The 21,993-nt window shown below is 53.6% G+C and overlaps 1 protein-coding gene across 12 annotated transcripts in view; it reads left to right on the forward strand.

Annotated features, from left to right (window-relative positions):
• Nucleotides 1-21,993, forward strand: part of SNED1 (sushi, nidogen and EGF like domains 1) — an 89,990-nt gene that overhangs the window by 19,085 nt on the left and 48,912 nt on the right. For 11 of the 12 annotated variants that reach the window (XR_006713276.1, XR_006713277.1, XM_045481982.1 and 8 more), the window contains exons 2-8: nucleotides 5,518-5,805; nucleotides 8,641-8,781; nucleotides 9,399-9,561; nucleotides 12,381-12,506; nucleotides 12,749-12,862; nucleotides 14,756-14,869; nucleotides 14,974-15,087. Coding sequence is in view for 10 of the 12 variants with exons in the window: in XM_045481982.1 (XP_045337938.1) it covers nucleotides 5,518-5,805; nucleotides 8,641-8,781; nucleotides 9,399-9,561; nucleotides 12,381-12,506; nucleotides 12,749-12,862; nucleotides 14,756-14,869; nucleotides 14,974-15,087 (1,060 nt within the window). In the remaining 2 variants the exon portion in view is untranslated. The remainder of the gene's footprint in view (nucleotides 1-5,517; nucleotides 5,806-8,640; nucleotides 8,782-9,398; nucleotides 9,562-12,380; nucleotides 12,507-12,748; nucleotides 12,863-14,755; nucleotides 14,870-14,973; nucleotides 15,088-21,993) is intronic. The other variant, XM_045481986.1, reaches the window with a different exon arrangement.

A 21,993-nucleotide genomic window follows, 5' to 3' on the forward strand; every position in this document is an offset into this window, starting at 1 on the left:
CCTTCTCTCTCCTTTCTTGCCATCTTATACATCAAGTATTTTAATCATTCAGTCACATCCCCTCTATCGGTTAGGATGATATACACTGTTTCTATTCTTTTGGTGATTATCCTAGATAGTACCACATTCATTTTTACTTACCAATATTCACTACTAAGTGAATGCCTTTACCCTTCTGGAAAATACAGTGACCTTCAAACACTTACGTATTCTCCCAATTTATAAGCTATTATCATTAATCTTAATTCTACAGATTTTTTTTCACACAACTACACAAAGCTTTATTTATATTATTTCTTTATATGGTCAGTGTTCATTTAGATTTATTCTCATGCCTTCTGGTTTAATCTGTTCTGGCTGCTATGATAAAAATGCCACAGACTGGGCAGTTTAAATTTTTTTAAATGTCTTTTTGTGAGAGAGAGGTAGAGCATGAGGAGGGGGAGAGACAGAGAGAGAGGGAGATACAGAATCTGAAGCAGGCTCCAGGCTCCGAGCCGTCAGCACAAAGCCCGACCCGAGGCTTGAACCTGCAGACAGCGAAATCATGACCTGAGCTGAAGTCGGACGCTTAACTGACTGAGCCCCCCAGGCGCCCCTAGACTGGGTAGTTTAAACAGCAAACGCTATTTCTCACAGTTCTGAAGGCTGAGAAGTCAAGATCAAGGGGCTGGAAGATTTAGTGTCTGGTGAGGACCCACTTCCTGGTTAATAGACAGCATCTTCTCATAGTGTCCTCACATATCAGAAAAACAGAGACAGCTCTTTGGGGTCTCTTTTATAAGGACACTAATCTCCTTCATGGGGGATCCACCCTCACACCTAGTCTCCTCCAACAGGCCTCACCTCCTAACACCATCACAGTGGGGGCCAGGTTTCAACATAAGAATTTGGGGGAGATACAGACATTCAGTTCATAGCACCTTCTTTCACCTTCTTTGCCCTTTTCCCCTCCTTGCATCTCTGACTTTACATTTCCCTTTGACTTGGCTTTGTTTATGTGGGTCTGCTATTTAGTTCCTACTTATTTATTATTTATTTATTTCAATTATCTTTCTTTTGCCTTCAGTAATGAAGGATATTTTATCTGGGTATAAAACTGCAAGCAGATTATTTTCTTCCAGCGTATTCAAGACACAATCCCACCATTTTCTAGTCCCCATTGTTGCTTATGAGAAATCAGCTGCCAGTCTACGGGAAAGACCCTTGATGATAATTCATATATTTCTACTTTTATAACGGTCTCCTTATCGTTGATGTGCATTTACAGCAGTCATTTGTTGTTGCTATATTTTAATTCTTCCAGCTAGGGAATCACTGGGATTATTGAATATGTGGCCTGATGTCTTTCATCAGCTCTGGAAATTCTCAGCCATTGCCTTTATATACCTCCTTACCCTCTGGTGCTCCAAACCATACCTGTATTTGACCATCCTCCTGCTTCACATAAATCTTCTTTTCTTTTCTCTACTCTCCATGTCTTTGTCTCTGTTCTAAATTCCAGATGGTTTCTTCTGACCTGTATTCTAGGTCCAGCTCACTAATTCTTCCTTTAATTGTGCTCTTAAATTATCTATTTAAATCTGCTCTTAAATTATCTACTTAGTTCTTAATTTGTTATTTACTTAGTTTTAGTCCTAGAATTTCTATTTAGTTCTTTAATATGGTTTATTAAAAAGAGAATTTCCATTCCTGATTATTTTTTTTTGTCCCAGACTTTGCTTTAGTCAATTTTTTATATTGTGGACAATACACATAATATAAAACTTAGCATCTTAACCTTTTTTTTTTTTAACATTTATTTATTTTTGAGAAGAGAGAGACAGAGCATGAGCAGGGGAGGAAAGAGAAAGATGGAGACAGAGAATCTGAAACAGGCTCCAGGCTCTGAGCTGTCAGCACAGAGCCTGACGCGGGGCTCGAACTCATGGACTGCAAGATCATGACCTGAGCTGAAGTCGGATGCTTAACTGACTGAGCCACCCAGGTGCCCCTACATCTTGACCATTTTTAAGTGTACAGTTCAGTGGTATTAAGGACATGTTGTTCAGTCATCACTACCTTCACCTCCAGACTCTTTTCATTTTATAAAACTGAAATTCTGTCTCCACTAGACACGCCCCCACCCCTGTCTCCTCCAGCCCCTGGACACCCCCATTCTATTTTCTATGAATGTGACTACTCTAGATCCCTCATATAAGTGAAATCACAGCATTTGTCTCTTTGTGACTGGCTTATTTCATTGAGCATAAGGTCCTCAAAGCTCATCCATTTTGTAGCACATGTCAGAATTTCCTTCCTTTTTAAGACTGAATCATATTCCATCATACGGATGGACCACATTGGCTTATTCATCCATGCATTGGTGAACCTTGGGGTGCTTCCACCTTTGGGCTGTCGTGCAGAATACTGCTATGAACACGGGTGTACAAAGATCTCCTGAAGACCCTGCTTTCAATTATTTTTGAGTATCGTTGTGGATGAATTGTGTCCCACCCAAAATTCTTATGTTGAATTCCTACCCCCCAAGGTGATTGTACTTGGAGATAGAGCCTTCAGGAAGGTAAATTGAGGTTGTATGGGTAGGGCCCCAATCTGATAATAAGAGGGACAGACACCACAGAGCTCTCTCCCTTCTCGTGTGCACACAGAGGAAAGGCAGTGTGGAGACACAGTAAGGAGGGAGCCATCTACGAGCCAGGAAGAGGGGCCTCGCTAGAAACCAATTCTGATGACACCTTCATCTCGGATGTCTAGCTCCAGAACTACAAGAAAACAAATTTCTGTCGTTCAAGCCACTCAGTCTGGTATTTTGTTATGGCAGCCACAGCCGACTAATACAGATATATACCCAGAAGTGGAATTTCTGGATCATATGGTATATCTATTTGCAATTTTTTGAGAAACTGCCAACTGTTCTCCACAGCGACTGTGCCATTTTACATTTCTGTCAGCAGTGCACAAGGGTTCCAGCTTTTCCGTGTCCCTGAGCACACTTGTTCTTTTCCAGGTTTTTTGATGGGAACCATGCTAATGGGTGTGAGGTGTTAGCTCATTGTGGCTTAGGTTTGCATTTCCCTAACGATAGTTATGTTGAGCGTCTTTTCATGGGATTATTGGCCATTGGTAGATCTTCTCTGGAGACAGGTTTATTGAAGTCTTATGCCCATTTTTTAATCAGGTTGTTTGTATTTGTTGTTGTTACTGAGTTGTAGGAGCTCTCCATATGTTTAAGATATTAAGCCCTTATTAGATACATGATTTGCAAATATTTTCTCCCATTCTGTGGGTTGCCTTTTCATTCTGCTGATAGAAACAAATATTTTTAATTTTGATGAACCCCAGTTTGTCTGGTTTTTTTTTCTTTTGTGGCCTGTGCCTTTGGTGTCATATCCAAGAAATCATTACCAAAGCCAATGCTGTGATGCTTTTATCCTATGTTTTCTTCTGACCTTTATATGTTTAGCCCTCATGGTTAGGTCTTTGATCCATTTTAAGTTAATTTTTGTATCTGGGGTGAGGTAAGAGTCCAACTTTATTCTTTTGCATGTGGACGTCCAGTAGTCCCAGCTCCATTTGTTGAAAAGACTGCCCTTTCTGTTGCCCCCCTTGATGAAAATCATTTGCCCATATATGTGAGGGCTTATTTCTGGACTCTCTATTCTCTTCTATTTGTCTATATTTCTGTCTTTAAGCCAAGACCTCACTGTTTTGACTGCTACAGCTTTGCAGTCCGTTTTGAAAGCAGAAAGTATAAGTCCTCCAACTTCGTTCTTTTTTCAAGATTGTTTTGGCCATACTCTTGAAGAAATTTAAAGCTTGCACTTGGAGGGGCGCCTGGGTGGCGCAGTCGGTTAAGCGTCCGACTTCAGCCAGGTCACGATCTCGCGGTCCGGGAATTTGAGCCCCGCGTCAGGCTCTGGGCTGATGGCTCAGAGCCTGGAGCCTGTTTCTGATTCTGTGTCTCCCTCTCTCTCTGCCCCTCCCCCGTTCATGCTCTGTCTCTCTCTGTCCCAAAAATAAATAAACGTTGAAAAAAAAAATTAAAAAAAAAAAAAAGCTTGCTCTTGGAACACAGTAAACTTAGTCATTTTATAGTCTCTGGTCTGATAATTCTGATATCCAATGTTTCTTGCATTTCTGCTGATTCTTGTGAGTGGTACCTTGTTTCCTTATGTGCCCGATTATCTTTGTGACCTGGGTTTTGTACTTGAACAATTATTTACAGGAATAGCTTGAGGCCTAAGGTGATGCCAGCTTCCACCAGAGAGGGTTTTCTTTGCTTCTGGAACCTCAGGATGCGATCCATTGGGAACCGAGAATCCGAGCCTTGATCCGAGTCCCGGTTCGAGGGGCCCTGGATCACTTGGGTGAGGGGACGGCAGAGCGTGAGGCCGCATGAGGACCGTGTACTTCAAGTTCACCCAGCTTAGCGTGGGGGCTCACCCCCAGCCCCGAATGAGCGCCGAGCTTTGACGTCTCTCTCTCTGTTCTTCCACGAGGCTGCAAAACTTTAGGTCTTGTTTGCAGCCACTGCTCCTCAGTGTGCAGGTGCACTCACTTGGGCGGGAAGGAGCTTTGAGAGCCGGGCTCGCCTTTGGTCCCTCCCTGTCCTCGATTTGGAATCCAAGCCCTGCAATACTTCACTTGCTCGATCGCTCTCGGTGCCTTTAAGAAGAGAGCTGTGCTTCTCTGGGTTACCGGGCCACCCTCACCTAAAGGGCAAGTCCAGAGTCTTTTCTGAAAGCATAGTTCTGACCACGATCTTCCCAGGAGCAAATCCTGACAGTCTAGGGCCCAGCTCTGTGCTCACTAACTCGTTCCAGGCTGCCAGCATCCCGGAGGCAATAACTAGTGTTATCCCCATGTCACAGGTGAAAACCCAGAGCACAGAGAGGTGAAGGCTGAACTGCCTCCTGGTTGCACGGCTAACTGCACCGGGACCAGTTGCGTCTTACCGCACAGACGCTGCCTGCCGCCCCCACCCCCCCTTCTGCTCAGGAGCCTCCTGCAGCTCCCTACTGTCTGGAGTCCTGAGCACAGACCCTCCCCACCAACCAGACATCCAGGCCTTTCCGGCCTCCCCTCAGCCCACCTCACGTGGCTCCAGCTCACCTGTCCAGACCTGGATCCGAGGCTGGCAGCCTACTGTGCCTCCCAAGGTGCCTGGTTAGAGTGGGACTCAGGACCCTGAGCGCCCCAATTGCCCAAGGCCAGGGCCCACAGTGGGAGCTCCCTGACCCCACAGCAGCAGCCCAGGTCTGGGCGCCGTGCGGCGCATCAGGGAGAGCGAACGGGTCAGAGCCTGTGCCTGAGCATGCAGCCTGTCTGCAAGGGGATGGGACAGGCCGAGGGGCCCCATATCAGGGACCAGGAACCGTCAGGCCGTCCTAGGGATGCCCGGTTCAAGGCCGGCTCCCCCTTGGAGGGCGCCTGGCGGGTGAGGCAGGGGAGGCCGCCGGGCCCACCCGCCTGTCCCCAGGTGCCCACCGGCCCCCCCGTCTGGCTTCCTGACAGGTGAACAATAACGGAGTCGTCTCCTTCCTGAAGGAGGTCTCTCAGTTCACCCCCGCGGCCTTCCCCATCGCCAAGGACCGCTGCGTGGTGGCAGCCTTCTGGGCAGACGTGGACAATCGGCGTGCAGGTGACGTGTACTACAGGGAGGCCACTGACCCTGCCACGCTGCGCAGAGCCACAGAGGATGTCAGGCGCTACTTCCCCGAGCTCCAGGACTTCTCCGCCACCTGGGTCTTCATAGCCACCTGGCACCGTGTGACCTTCTTTGGAGGCAGCTCCTCTTCCCCCGTGAGTTTTCTGTCCTGGGGGAGGGAGGACGTCGGTCTGGGGTCCAGGCTCTCCCTCCAGGGACCCTGCCTTGCTGAGGGGGGTCAGACATAACCACCACTCGGCACGGCCGAGAGGGGAAAACCGGGCTCAGGGATGGAAGTTACTCTCCCAGGGTCGCAGAGCCAGGTTGGAGGAGGGCAGAGCCCTGACCTTCCCCAGCCCCCACCCCCCTGGAACCCCTCTGCCTCTAGGAAAATGCCAAATGCCCCGATACAGGAGTTCACATGCTAGGGAGATACCGATCATGTGTTAGAAGAGTCTCCTCTTGGAATGGTTTGAAACTCAACAGGTTATGCGGGAAGTTTATTCTGTTTTATCCTTTCTTCTGCGATAATGCCAAACGACGAGGGCACTGGGGACCCGTGTCTCCGGCACGTTCTAGACGCCAAGGGCCGAGAAGCCCGTGGGACTGCTGTGCCAGGCAGAAGGTGGCGGCTTAGCCACAGGAGGCTCCGGGGCTCGAGGGATGGGAAGGCTCGGAGCAGCCCGAGGGCGAGATGTGTCTGCACAGTGGACCGCAGGGGACAGGCACGGGCACAGCAGTCAAGGGCAGGGCCTGGTTGCCCGTCACACACACACACACACACACGAGTGGGTGGGCAGAGGGTGGGAACAGGTGACGTCTTCACTCAGCGTGGCGGTGCGGGGTCCCCAGTAGCGGCGGCTCGGGAACACAGCGCAGGTGGAGAGCGCTGGCCGAGTTCTCCAGCAGCGGGGGGACCGAGCACGCCCGGAGCGAGGCAGCCGCCGAGCGACTGTGGTGCTCGCTTCCTAAAAGGAGGACAGTCAACAGGGAAAGATGGGCTTTTTCTGTAAATATTACTACGGATGAGCGTTCACGCTGGTGAACTTCATTCATGCGGAGCCCACTCATCTTTCGCTAAGTTTTATTTGTTTTTTCTTATCACCAATTTGTAAGAAAAACATCCGTGTAACAAAAAGAAAAAAAGAACCAGAGATTCCACCACCAAGAGGTAACTCCCGGTAAACACTTCCTATTGTATGCTGACACCCACTTTAAGAAATAAATAGAGCCGCAGAGAACACGCCGTTTTGTGGTTTTGTTCGCTCAACAGCGTCCGCCTTCCCCACGGCATCGCGGAAACCGTGATGTCCCCTGTGCCCTCTGTCTCCTGAGCCCCTCCTGTGTTGCCACAGGAATCCTCACTGCTCTCCGGTGTCCGGGCCCAGGGGTGCGAATGTCTGGGCAACACAAGAAGTCTTATAAGGGCTCAGAGTTCTGAGTTTGGGCTGGGAGCGGGGCCGGCCGCTGGCGGACCCGGAAAGCCCTCCTCTGGGAACAGGCCGCGTGACAGGAAGGGAGGAAGGGACGGAAGCCCCACGGCCGGCCTCGCTCTCCTCGGGCCTCAGCAGCTCGCGAAGCCCCGCCGCTGGCCTTGCGGGCCCTAGTCTCGCCCTCCGTCCCCCCTCGGCTTTCCTGCCTCCGTGGCCGCGGCGTCCTGGTCGTATTAGCTCCAGGTCTGCCATCCCGAAGGGGAGCACTCGGTCTCCCTCTTGCTCATTCTTACGGAAGTAAGAAGATGGACCATATGATGCCGTGTCGGGCGGCACCTGTGCCCCGAGGCGGGCACCGCGCGGCCCCGCTAGACCGGGGACCGTCTCCCGGCACGAGGCTCCAGCAGGGAGGCCGCTGCCCGCAGAGCTCTGACGCGCCTCTCAGACTCGTGGCCTCAGACATGCGAGTGAGCCACGTGTGGCCGCGCGGTCTCCCTGGGCCCCGCAGGACGCCCGTGGCTCCCCTCCCGCGCCAGCGTCACGGGCAAACGGGGAAGGCCTTTTCCGGGGCCGGCGAATCTGTTCAGTGTGGCCGGGCGGTCGCGCTCTGCTGTAACGCATCTGCTCACGCGACCCTGGACAATTCTGTCGCCTTTCTCGTCTTTTTCTTGCTGACCCGTACAAGTTGTGCTTGCATTAAAGACACCCACAGTTTCGGCGGCCACCTATGTTGTAGAAACATCTTCCACTTTGCTGTTTGCTATTCAGTGTGATCTTACGGCACTTTTTATACGCAGAAGTTTCTGTAGTCAAACATACAAATCTCCTTTCTGGCTTTCGCGGTCGACAAACGTTATGCTTCAAGCCCTTCCCCGACGCAGCTCTGCAGACTCGAGTGCCCATATTTTCCTCTAGGGCTTTGATGGTTCCATCCATAACCTGACTTGACGTGGGCTTTATTAAAGTGATGTAAACATGTAAAGCTCTAATTTTATCCTCTTTCAGAGAGTTGCCTACCAGTCCCGAGATCACTTTTTAAACAGCCCCCCTCCCTGCCCGATCTGAAATAGCATCTCCTGTACATGCTACTCAAGCATAGTTTCATGGAAGAGAATTCCATGAAAAACAAGAACTACTAAGACCACTTTTTCTTGTTTCTCTTTTTTAATCTCCCTCCCGCCCCCCCCCCCCTTTACATTTTTTTGTTTCACACAAGGCAGTGATGCGGATCTGGCCCAGTCCACGCTCACCCTTGTGCCCCAGCCACCACAGGGCGCAGCGTCTGCTCCTGGCGTCTGTGGGCCCTCATGACCCCTCGGTGTGTCCCACTCACCAGGCGGCAGATATTGGGGGTCTGGCCCGTGCAGGGCCTCAGACGCTGGGGACACGGTGGAGGATGGGGACGAGGCCGTCAGCTTGACGGCAGATGGCTGACCACCCGGTCGGGAACACAGCCGGTGGATGATGACAGTGCGCGAAGGGATGCCGGAGGGGGGCAGGGCCTTGCGGCGTGGACACTGGGGTGCAGAGCCCTGTTCAGACCTCCCTCCTCGGCAGGTCAACACGTTCCAGACTGTGCTCATCACTGACGGCAAGTTCTCCTTCACCATCTTCAACTACGAGTCCATCACGTGGACCACAGGCACACACGCCAGCAGCGGGGGTGACACCACTGGCCTGGGAGGGATCGCGGCCCAGGTAGGGGCCCGGCTCCCCACCGCCACGCCTGTCACAGCTGACAAGGCGGGCGGACCCTCCCTGCACGCAGCCAGTACCGTGAAGAGGCCAGTGGTCCTCCGTGCCCTGACTGTCCTAGTGGCTGGCCCATGGCCCACAGAACTGTGGCCAGCAGGAAGTCTTAAGTGTGGAGGGCGTGGTCAAGTGCAAGTCCCCAAGGCCAGCCAGTGCTCCTGCACTGTGCGAAGGCCCCCACCTCCTCCCGGGCCACCTACTTTCTCCTGAGCTCACACTTGCCCCTGGCCCCTGGTCCTTACGGGAGCTGAGACTCCAAGGGAGTGAGCCCCGCAGGTGTGTGTGTGGGGAGCACGCCAGTGCTCAAGGTTGGTGGCTGGAGGGACTGTCGGCTGGGGTCAAGATCTGGCCGGGAGGTTGCTGATCGGGACAAGGACAACATGGGGGGGTGGTAGGGGTACCCCTAAACCTGTAAAGCTCCAGGGTTACAAAGCTGCCTTCCACGTGATCTCTTTGACCCTGGCCACCGGGGGGGGCGGGTGGGAGGCGTTATGTGGGTCTCGGCAGCTTCAGGGGGACCTGGGGACCCAACTGGCGCCTGCCCCCCACTCTCCCCACCCCAGGCTGGCTTCAATGCAGGTGACGGGCGGCGCTACTTCAGCATCCCCGGCTCACGCACCGCGGACATGGTCGAGGTGGAGACCACCACCAACGTGGGCGTGCCCGGGCGCTGGGCGTTCAGAATCGATGATGCCCAGGTGCGCGTGGGGGGCTGCGGCCATACAAGTAAGAGGATGGAAACAGCGGCTCAGGGCTGTGGGGGCTGGGGTGGCTCAGGGAGTCGGTGGGGGGTGACAGGAGGGGACCGGAGCAGGGAGGAAGGGATTGGGATGCTGGGGACAGGGAGGAGGGGGCAAGAAGAAGGGGGCTGGATGCTTGATGGGGGAAGGGCAGGATGGGAGAGGGGGCAGGGAGGACGAGGCTGGATGAAGGGGGTGCTGGACGCTGGGGACAAGCAGGCTGCTGGAGGGCATGGCTTTGCCCACCCCCTCCCCCAGCCAGGAACCTGGGCTGGTACCGGCTCGCCCCTTGAGCCCCATCTTTTCCTGGGGAGGCTTTCCTATCCCTGCTCCGGGGCGCCACGTGGGGGAATATGCTGGAGACCACGGAGGAGCTGGGGTCACCCGTCCTGGGTCCAGGAGCTGGCACTCTCCCCTCATTCTCCCCCAGCCTGTGTCCTGGGCTGGGGAGGGGCACCTGTCCCCAGGATCGCCTGGAAGGCAGGCGCCCTCTTCACTCGTCTCCCCACGTTTGCCAAGGACTTGATGCTTGGTGGGATTTGCCGCCTGTTTCACACCCCCCGCATCTGCCTGACCAGAGGGATCTCCCCGACACCCAGGGGGCCTTCAGGCAACGACCACGCATCAGACGGGGCGGGGTGGCGGGTAGGGTCCATCTTAGGGCAGACAGTCGGGACTGGCCGAGGAAGCATTTGTCCCAGCCCCTTCCCCTGTGTGGCGCTGGCCGAGGTGCAGCCTTCCCTGGAACGTGCTTAGAAATGGAGAGGGTGTGTAAATGATGGACGTGGCCACTCTGAGGCCTGCAAAGGCTGAGGCCACAATGACGCCCACGTGGGGACCGCCTTCGCGGACTCACCTCCCACCACAAGGAGACCGAGGCCACAGAGGGGACCCTCTTCCCACTTCTCCCAACCCCGTAGCTCGGCGAGCGAACCCAGCGCGGGTGGATCCCACCCAGACCTTCCAGGGCAACAGGCGCGCACTTTGCAGGGACAGGGGCAGGGGCAGGAGCCGGGGGGGGGGGGCAGGAAGACTCACCAAGGCCTGAGGATGGTGCCCCGGTGAGAGATGCCTGGGGAGGCCGAGCCCACCCACTCACTGGAGCACCAAATGGGCCCCAGCCAGAGCCTGAGCTCAGAGGATGGGGAACCCACAGGCCAGGGAGCCCAGGAGCCAATAATGTTGCCCCTTCCCCAAAGTGGCAAGCGGGGCACCCAAGAACGCAAGCCCTCCTGCAGCCCCAGGGCGGGCCAGGCCAAGCCCGCGGCCTACTCTGCCCATCTGGGCTCTGGGCGGTGGTGTTTCGGGGGTGGGGACACCGCTGCGTCTCTGATGGCAGGGAGGTCTGTTGCTTGTCACCCGCCAGTAGCCAGGGGCTTAGGCTGTGGCTAGGGATCAAAGTACGGGTGCAGGTGTGGGCTGCCGTGAGCGGTGCGGCGTGGACGCGAGTGTGGGAGCAGGTGTGAGAGCAGGCGTGTGTCTAGCTGTGGCCAGGCCCATGCTCCCCACCAAGGCTGCAGGCTGTGACCCTGAGAAATGATCTTCGGAAGAGGCTCTGGCCAGTCCCTCGGGGATCCTTCTCCCACGGTGACGTGCTTCTCTGCACGATCCCAGGCTCCTGGGGGAGTAGACGGAGGAGGCAGGGCTGGGCCTTCCAAACTAGTGTGCGCAGAGGCCCACAGGAGCCCCCTTGCTTCCCCGCGGCCACGCCGCGGGCCCAGGAGAGGGAGCCCGTGCGTGTCAGTCCGGGTTGCCTACACACGGGCCGTGCCGGGACGGGAGGGTCAGCTCACACGCGAGAGGCAGCGCCTCCACCGTTGGAAGGCTCACTCCTGAGGAAGGCCGGCCCAGAAACGGCTGGGGGACACAGCCACCACGCGACGGCCGGCAGAGTGGCAGTGTGACCGAGTGAACGGAGGAGGGGTACGGGTGAGGGGCGGGGGCCGTCCGGAAGATACCCTCAGCTCTGACGGTGTTCTGGGCCACTCTGGGCCGCGAGTGTCCCCCGCTTGCTGGCCTTCACACCACGCCAGATCTCCCGGGGCCCTCCTCGTAACAGGAGATCCGAGACCTGGGGGTGCTCTCGTTACCGGCAAGCTGTGCCTCTCCATCGCGGATTTCAGGGGCCCCACTTCTCCAGAGGGGTACGGGCCCCCGAGCCGAGCTCTGCGGGCTGCGCGTCCTGCGAGGCCCAGGCACGGGGTCGGGTGGCCCTCGGGGACCGCTGGAGACCCCCTGGCCGGGAGGCCATGATGTGGGAAACCCTGACTTCGACAGCCCTGGGTGTGGCCCTCCTGTTTCACGCGGGGAGGCCCGGAGGGCAGCTGGACGTGCGTTTCCGTAACTATCAGGGGCGGCCCCGGGAGCAGACCGCATCCCCTCAGAAAGGCCCGAGGGACCCCCGCCCACCGCCTCTGGTTCCCGCAGGGGTGGGTCCCCCTCATCCACACCTGTAGACGTCCTTCTCATCAGGCTCACTCATGCCCGCACACCTTCCTGTGTCGCTAGGCACCCTTGGGTCTTGAACCTTGTTAGTTCCTCAGACAAGTTGATGCATTAAAGACATAGGAAGTGCTGTGGGCTTAAAGGATTCTGGGAAAGCCTGGCCTCCAGGGAAAGCCAGAGTCACAGCGTAGGAATCTAAATGTCAGCAGGACAGACGGCAGGTGCACTGGGCACCCTGGGAGACCTGGGAAGTGAATCGTGGATGCTGGGTGGCCAGCAGACCACACGGCGATCCTTCAGAGACGGGCCTTTTGGGTCAGGGGAGGGAAGGGACGGCTCGGCTCCCTCCTGTGTCCACAGCCTCCGTGTGCCTGGCCCTGCGTCCCTGTCTCAACGGCGGCAAGTGCATTGACGACTGCATCACGGGCAACCCCTCCTACAGCTGCTCCTGCCTCTCAGGCTTCACCGGGAGGCGGTGTCACCTGGGTGAGTTTGCACTGCAGCACAGCCAGGGGCCCCAAGAGCCCAAGGTCAGGGTGTCTGTCCCCACAGTGTGGGCGACGGAGGGGGACCACACAGAGGCTCCCTGACAGAGAGCACGGCAGGCGGGGCTACGGCTGCCCCGTCTGAGCCGACCCCCCCCCCGAAGCGGGGCCGGGAGGGCGTCCGGGCAGGGTCTCCCCAACCTGGCTTCGTCCACTGAGGCCCCGGCCGGCCCTGTTTTTCAGACGTTAACGAATGTGCTTCCGATCCATGTCAGAACGGCGGGACCTGCACACACAGCATCAACAGCTTCAGCTGCCGATGCCCAGCCGGCTTCGGGGGTCCCACCTGTGAGACAGGTGAGGGGAACGCCAGCGGCTGCAGGGCACCCCGAGTGGTCCTGCCCGGCCAGGGACACGTGGTCAGCCCGGTGGGGGCACCGGGTGGGCATCCGCGGAGGGCTCGGCGGTAGACTCGGGCAGTCCCGAGGCTCGTGGGGGCAGGAGCGGAGACTCGAGAGGCAAATCCAGAGCCACCAGGGGTAACACATCGGAGCAGTCGGTGCCCGGTTCCAGCCGGGCCACAGGGCCTGCACGAGGGCCGCCCCAGGTGCTACAGGCCATCACTTGCCTCTCAGCTCTGGACTGGCTTGGGGCGAATGCGGGGCCTCCTGAGGTCAGACAGGCCAGCTGTGGGGTGCAGAAGGGCACAACCCCCCACGCTCTTCCTCTCTGTACCCCCAGGACCCCAAACCCCAACAGCCCCCAACAGAAGGGGAGGCCCCCGGGTCTCACAGGCAAGGGTTGGGGTCCTTCTTGAGACCTCCTTGTTGCTGCACCCCACCTGCCTCCCTCCTTCCACACACCACCCCCTGCCCTTCCTCCAGCACCTCTCTGGGGTCCCTTCACCCTGGCCCTTTGCCTACCTGGTGCCGGAAGGGGGGCCCCCACTTCCACCCCCAGTCTCACTGTGGGAAGCTGCTAGGGGAGCCCAAGAAAAAGAGCCTGTTAAGATCAAAGCACCGTGATCCCTAACGCCCCCGGGCTGGGCCACACACCCATTCCCCTAAAGACGCTTACTGATGTTCAACCGTTATTCAGAGACACATAACACGTCGTTAAATCAAGTGTGTACAAATAGCAACCGTACAAGAAGCTTAGTTCTTAGAAGAACCATTTTTCAGGGAGACTGATAGCCACAAGGAATGTTTCAAGGTCTGTGACTCCAGTGCACATACACGTGTCTGGGCCCAGGGAGGCCCCTCGGAGGGCCTGGGGCTGGAGCCGGTGGCCCCGTGCCTCAGATTCCTCACGGCCAAGACGGTGACACCGACGAGTCCCAGGTCCCCACCGACGCTCGCTGGTCTCAGGACCCACCTCAGCCACCAGGGCACACGACAGCAGGGACACCCAGCAGCGTCCAGACAGGGACACCTGTGCTGTTCACCATGAGCCTCCCCTCCCCACGGGTGCCCAGCCCTGCTCTCTGGTGGAGTCAGGGTCCGGGAGACGGGGGTCACCTGGTGCCGTCAGCCAGCAGAGCCCCTCCACACCGCCGTCTCCTTCCTCCCACTGTCCCCCACGAGGCCTGGGAGGGCCACGTGCTCCCGATGCATTTGGCGCCCACACTGAGTCGTTTGGGGAATGCACTGTCATCAGGACATGTGTCATGGCTGAGGGAAGGCAATGTCCCCCCACCCCCGGCTCAGCCACCGGAGCTCAGGGGCCAGCAGCCACCAGGGAGTCTGAGAGGCCAGCACGCTGGGTGGAGGTGGCCAGGAACGGGCGCCACCTCAGCTCACCCCCACCTGGTGGGGGCTGACAGCCTCTGCGCCCAGCCCTGCGGCAAGACATGCCTCCTCCCCACCTCGCCCCTTCCCCTAAGGGCCATTCTCCCTGCCCCCTGCACCCCTTCAAGGCTCTGGCCCAGAGGAATCCCTCCGGCCAGTGCCCCAGAATCCCACTCTGTGCTGGCAACTGAGAAGAACAACCACAGGGAGGGTGGAACCTGGGCCCAGTCACCCCTGCGCCCCACCCCCCCCCCCAGCGCGCACAGCCTCCTTCCACCCCAGATCTGCTGCCACAACCCCGGCGCGGACGAGCTCGAGGCCGATGGGTGGGGACCGTCCGGGCCAGGCCCCCCACAGCCAACACCCTCCAGAGCCGCCTGCAGAGTGGGGCTCCACGGGACTCCCCCCCCGCCCCCGCGGCCACAGCGAGGGGTCCGACACCTTCCCCCCTCTGCACGTGCAGCACTGTCTCCATGTGACACCAGAGAGTGTGAGAACGGCGGCCGGTGCCAGGCGGAGAGCGGCTCGGCGGTGTGCCTGTGCCAGGCCGGCTACACGGGCACGGCCTGCGAGACGGGTGAGTGGCCTGCCCGGGGGAAGGGAGAGGCTCCCGCCTGGCCAGACCAGGTGCCAGGGAGCCAAAGGCTGGCTCGAGCAAGCTCCCACCTCCTCTGCCCGCAGATGTGGACGAATGTGCCTCGGGCCCGTGCCTGAACGGAGGCTCGTGTGTGGACCTCGTGGGGAATTTCACCTGCCTGTGCTCAGAGCCGTTCGCGGGACCTCGCTGCGAGACAGGTAACGGCACGTGCCCACAGCCCCCCGGGCCCCAAAGCGACGGCGGTCCAGTGCGGGCACCCGGCCCCTTTACCTCACTGTCCAGATCGGCTCCACTGCGGTCCGGGGTGGGGAGGGTCACCTCCCCAGCCTGCCTGTGCCAGCCTGTCCCCAGAGCTGCCATCGTGGCCCCGACTCTGCCGCCCACGTGCCGTGCGGGGTCCTCTCCAGTCCCCATGTCCATCTGTAACATGCAGAAAGATGGCCACACCCTCAAGGCCCCTCCTCCAGCTCAGGAGATTCTTGGCTTTTTCACATCCTTCTTTCCGACTCCAGACCGCTCACCGTGCAAGGGAATGAGCGACAGGAGTCGGAAAGAAAACTGATCTTTACTACATGTGATGAAATTTGCTGGTTTCTATTTCCCATTGTTTTAAATGCTGATTACGACTTGGTAGATCAATGTAAAAAACAACCAGATTTTACAACCCACAGAATAAATCCAGGCTGTCAGCGTCTGACATTGCTCTGACCTCCAACGGTCTTGCTCGGCCACTGTGCCAACGAGAGCAGTGTGCACGGCATGGGCAGCTGCTCCCCAGGGGACCCAAGACAAGCTTGTCAGGTTTCCTTGGAGTCTAAAAACTTCAGAAGGAAAAGACATTTTGCCCACAAGTAAGATGTAGGTGGATGCTATGCCCTCCATCAGTCTTTGGTCAGACGGCCACACATAGGACGGGCCACGTCCTGAGGACAGGGTGAGGCTCTGCAGTGCAGAGGGGAGGAGGGGAGGGCAGCAATCTCATCTGTCTGGTTGCTTAGAATCACTGTGAGGGGTCACAGCTCACCTTGCCCAGATTATTATCTAAATATCTGTGTATTTAACTAAACGCATGTCAGAAAACAGATTAATGATTTTAAAAGATTTTGCAAAGAAACCACATTCGGTACGGGAAGAATAGCGCAAATACAAGCAAATAACAAGGAAGGACAGAACCGACACCTCCATCCCTAATGTACGCTCATCGGTCACGTCGCAAGATGCCGGCCTTGACATCCTAATCAGATTCAACAGGAAGGTGACCAAAAGGTGGAGGTAATTTTAAAAAACAGTATCCACTCTTCTGCTTCTGGCCAAGGGAATTTCCCTCACCGTCCACGACTGGAAAACCGGACAAGATACACGAAACAACTATTCTTGGCCTCTGGACAACAGACGTCCTGGGACTGTTCCCCTGCGAGGAGGGACCGAAGTGCGGTCCACCCCACAACTGCCCCGAGTCTGCCTGCAGGAAGCCCCCCGGCCCCTTGCAGCAAGGGATCCAGGCTCCAGCGGTTCCCCGGAGTCTCGGAGTCTCGGAGACTGGGGCTCGAGTTTGGTGGTTGCAGTTTGTGGGGAGAATTCCACAAGGGACGGAGCTACGAAGCAGGAGGTTGGAGGAGATGTGAGAAGCAGCTCTGAGGATGAGCAGAGGGGACCCCGACTCTGCTCAGCACAGTCCAGGTGGGGTGAGGTCCACAGGCCGGGAAGGAACCCCCAGAAGTGTGAGTCAGACAATCCTTGGAACTCAACAAGGCTCAGAATAACCCGCTTCTCTACAGCCAGGGTGCAGAGAGCTCTTCACAGCCAGGGCCAACGCTGAGGAGCGTCGTCGGTGGGGATCATCTTGCTGGTGTGGATACATAGATGCTAGAGTAAAGGCTAATCTGACCTGTCCTAACAAACACTGAAAGAAAGTCTGAAAGGCTCAAACCAATCACAAGTAGTTTAACCACATGCCAGAATCAAATCCTATACTCCTTAAAGGAATGTAACAGAATCCAGGACCCCAAAATGCCCAGCCAAAAACTACCAGGCATACTAAGCATCAAGAATATATGACCCCCAGGCTCAGTCGGTTGAGCCTCTGACTTCGGCTCAGGTCAGGATCTCTCGGTTCGTGAGTTCGAGCCCCACGTCGGGCTCTGTGCTGACAGCTCGGAGCCTGGAGCCTGCTTCGGATTCTGCATCCCCCTCTCTCTTTCTGTCCCTCCCCTGCTCGCGCTTTGTCTTTCTCTCTCAAAAATAAATAAACATTTAAAAAATTGTTAATTAAATAAATCAGAAAAAAAAGAATATTATGACCCACAGCCAGAAGGAAAATAGATCGACGGGAACAAACGGCAGAGATGATGAAATTAGCAGATGTGCACGTTTAATCATCTCATGTGAGCATGCTCTGTACGCTCGAGGCTGTGGAGGGGAAAAGACACAGTGAGCAGAAGATACAAGGAACTTCCAGAGATACAAAACGTAAAACCTCTGTATTAAAACCACACCGGACGCATTAACCACAGGTTAGACACTGCAGAAGGAAAGGTCCGTGCACTGGAAGAAACCACCCAACAGGCAGCACAGGAAGGACAGAGGCTGCGACCAAGGCCGAGTCTTCAGTGACCCGTGTGACACACACCAGGCAGTTTAGGGTCTACACATGTGGGGCCCAGAAAGATGGAGGGGCTGCAGGGGCACAGAAAGAGATCGAGGAAATAATAGGCACGTATTTTCTAAGTCGGATGAAAATTAAAACCCACGTATCCAAGAAAAGCGTGAAGAAAATCACACAAAGCACATCATAATCAAATTGCTGAAAACAAGTAACAGAGAAAAGCTGAAATGCAGCCAGAGGACAAAGACCAGACACAGGACAAAGAGAAACAAGAATGGTAAAGACTTCTCATCAGAAGCAGTGCCAGCCTCCAGACAGCGGGCCGTCCCCCTAGCAGTGTATACACAGAAAAACCGTCTCTCAAACATGAAGTAAAGATCTGTCAGACAGCAAAAACAGAGAATTCAGCACCGGCATATCTGATCTATAAGAAATGGGTTTTTAAGTCTATTTATTTATTTTGAAAGAGGTGGGGAGGGGCAGAGAAGGGGAGAGAGGTCCGGGGGAAGAGAGAGAATCCCAAGCGGGCTCTGCGGGGTCAGCATGGAGCCCGACACAGGGCTCAAACTCATGAACCGCAAGATCATGACCTGAGCCAAAACCAAGAGTCAGATGTTTAAGCGACTGAGCCACGTAGGCACCCCGCCTGCCACCCATTTTAAAAAATAAAGTTTTATTGGAACACAGCCATGCCCATTCATTCATGTATGTCTATGGCTGGCTGCTTTTGCATTACACTGGCAAGTTGAATATCTGTGGTCACATGGCTCTTAAAGCCAAAAATACTAGTATCTGGTGCTTCACAGGAAAAGCTTGCACACTCTGCCTTAAGCTATTAAGGTCATACATTTATTTCTATCAATGCTACAAAGCCCAAAACATACTTTTATTTTTTGTGTTAAAATTATCTTTGAAGAGATTAAAAAGAAGAGAAGTATTTTACAGTTATACCTTGGAGATACTGTGGGTTCAGTTCCAGACCACTATAATAACATGGATATGGCAATAAAGGGAGTCAAATGAATTTTCTGGTTTCCCAGTGCCTATAAAAGTTATGTTAACATTACACTGCAGTCTATTAAGTGTGTAACAGCATCACATCTAAGAAAATATACACACCTTGCTTAAAAACTACTTTGCTAGGGGTGCCTGGGGGGTTCAGTCAGTTAAGCATCTGACTTTGGCTCAGGTCATGATCTCGCAGTTTGTGGGTTCGAGCCCCACGTCGGGCTCTGTGCTGACAGCTCAGAGCCTGGAGCCTGCTTCGGATTATTTGTCTCCCTCTCTCTCTGTCTCTCCCCTGCTCACGCTTTGTCTCTCTCTCTCTCAAAAATAAATAAACATTAAAAATATTTTTTAAAAAACCTACTTTGCTAAAAAATGGTAACCATCATCTGAGCTTTTAGTGAGTTATAAGCACTGATCACAGATCACCATAACAAATATAATCGCAATTTAAAATTTTGAAATACTGCAAACTTACCAAAATGTGGCACAGAGACATAAAGTGAACAAATGCGATTAGAAAAATGGCCCCAGGGACTTGCTGGGTGCAGGGTTGCTACAAACCTTCAATTTGTAAAGAACACAGTATCAGTGAAGCCCAGTAAAGTGAGGTATGCTTGTACATTGACCCACATAGTTAGCGTTTCCAGAGCCCTTCATTCATTTGTGTAGATCCGGATGTTCATCTGGTACCATTTTTCTTTAGTCTAAGCAATTTCCTTTAACCTTTCTGCCTGTGCAGACCCTGCTTGGGATTCTCTCTCTCTCCCTCTCTCTCTGCCTCTCCCCCCTCAAAATAAATAAACTTAAAATAAATAAATAAATAAATAAATAAATAAATAAATACATAAAACTGGTGGAAATAAAACGGAATCCTAAAAATACTCAATCCAGAAGGCAGGAAAAGAAGAAAAAAAGGAGTAAGAAATACATGGAACGAGTCACAACCACCAGCACGATGGCAGGTTTGATCATACTGCTAGTTCTGCTAACATGTGACATGGGTACACACACCACTTAAAAAGCAGATGTTGTAAAACTGAATTGAAAAGCAAGACCCAACTAGATACTGTCTACAAGAAACCTACTATAAATATAAAGACACAGATAATTTGAAAGTAGCGGAGTGGGTTTCTAGTCTGGGGTAAGATGGAGTAAGCATGCTGTGCCCCGTTTCTCCCACTGGATGCAGCCATAAATCCTGGACAGAATGCGTGGAGTAGCTCTCTGAGGACTTGGAAAAATAAATAGTAGCAGGCGCACTGGGGAAGAGGACCCAGCTTCGAAGCACCACAGAACCAGAGGTGAATTTACCATTTTTTTCCTCTGGTGCCTCCCCTGCCTGGACTCAAAGCATCTCCCAGGCCACAAGTGAGCATCAGATGGACAGAAAGAGCTCCAGGAGTAGGCACTAGTCGGGCACGAGAAGCAGGGCCAACAATAGCAGCAATGGGTGGGGGCGGGGGGCCCTCAGGGGTCCAAACTGACAGGAGGAAACTTCCTCTCCACCTGGAGGTCCTATGACTCCACAAAGATGGGCAACTTCCATTGCTTTTCTTTTTCTCTGTCCACCCACCACTTGGCCCAGACTTGAGAGCGCACTCACAGGATGGAAGTAGCAGAATGGGGTCAATAAAAGCCCCAGATTTCTTGCCAGAGGACTCAGGGGTCGCCCCAGAGTACTGGGAACTATGGGGAGATTGCAGAGAGGGGGATCTGGGTTCAGCAACCCCATAATCACTTCTGAATTCCAGAGCTCCTTAAGTTGGGCAATCCGATCAAAAATGTTAAAAACAATACCATTTATAATAGCTTCTCCCAAATTGAAAGACTTAGGCATAAATCTGACAAAACACGTACAGGACTTGTATGCTGAACACCACAAAATTCTGGTGAGAGAAACTGAAGATCTAAGGAAATGGAGGGACATCCCATGTTCATGGATTGGGAGACTCAACATAGTAAATATGTCAGTCCTCCCCAAGGTGATCTATAGATTTAATAGGATTCCAACCAAAGTCTCAGCAGAGTTTTGTAGCTATGCATAAGCTGGTCCTAAAATTTATATGAAAAGACAAAGGAATTAAGACAGCCAAAACAATTTTGGAAAAGAATAAATGTTGAAGAATCACACTACCTAGTGTTAAGACTTAACTATAAAGCTACAGTGATTAAGACCCTGTGGCATTGGCAAAGGGATTGACACATACATCCCTGGAATGGAAGACAGGATCCAGAAGAAGACCCACACATATATGGCCAAGGTTTTTAAAAGGTATGAAAGCAATTCAGTGGAGAAAGGATTATCTTTTCAACACACGGTATCAGAACAATTAGACATTCTTGTGCAAAAAATGAACTTCAGCTTCAACCTCACACCTTATACAAGATTAGGTCAGAATGAATCATAGACCTGAATGGAAAGCCTGAAACCATCATATTCCTAGAAGAAAACATAGGACAAAAATCTCTGTGACCTAGGGTTAGATGAAGGTTCTTGGGTAAGACAGCAAAAGCATATCCCAGCAGAGAAAGACAGAAACAGTGGTCTTCATCAGAGTGAAACACACTTCTCTGTGAAAGACACGGTCCAGAGAATGAGGAGACAAGCTGCATGCTGCAAGAAGTCCTGTCTGACAAAGGAGTGGTGTCTGGAACACATAAAGAACTCTCCATGCTCAACTGTGACCACACAGCCAACCAATCACAAAATGGGCAAAAGACCTGAACAAGACATTTAACCATAAAGGATTCCCAGAAGGCAAAGAAGCACATGAACAAACGTGGTGATCTGTCATTATCATCAGCCATTGGTGAATTGCAAATTAAAGCCACGATGAGGTACCACCACAAAGCTATCAGAATGGCTATGAGAAAAAGTGCTGACTGGTGAGGACACAGAACTATGGGAACTCCTGCGTATGTTGGGTGGTGATGCCAAATGGTTTAGCCACTGTGGAAACAGCCTCGCAGTGTTTCATAAAGTTAAACGTGCACTTATAATATGACCCAGCAATCCCATTCCTAGCTATTAACCCTAAAGAAATAACAACTATGTTCACACAAAATACACAAATGTTCATAGCGTGTCTATTTATAATCACAAAAACCTAGGAATCCAAATGTCCTTCCCCGTTCATGGAATACATGATTGCTGATCATACAACTGAGACAGATCTTGGAGGCCTGATGCTGAGTGAAAGATGCCAGTCTCAAAAGATCACATACTGTTCATACGTAATCTTCCACTTCTCTCATTCTTAGACAAAACTGTGGTGATGAACAGATCAGTAGTTGCCAGGGGCTCAGGAAGGGAGGGAGTCTGTGACCCTGAAAAGATAGAACAAGGAAGTACTTGAGATGACGGAGTGCTCAGTGTCCTCATTGTGGTGGGGGCAACACAGATCTGTACATGTGTTAAAAGTCTACATCGAGCAAAAGCCAATTGTACCATATGTTACTTAAAAGATAAATTCTGAACCACATGAAGAAA

The sequence above is a fragment of the Leopardus geoffroyi genome, chromosome C1 (genome assembly GCF_018350155.1).
Source record: "Leopardus geoffroyi isolate Oge1 chromosome C1, O.geoffroyi_Oge1_pat1.0, whole genome shotgun sequence".
Lineage (NCBI taxonomy): Eukaryota > Metazoa > Chordata > Mammalia > Carnivora > Felidae > Leopardus > Leopardus geoffroyi.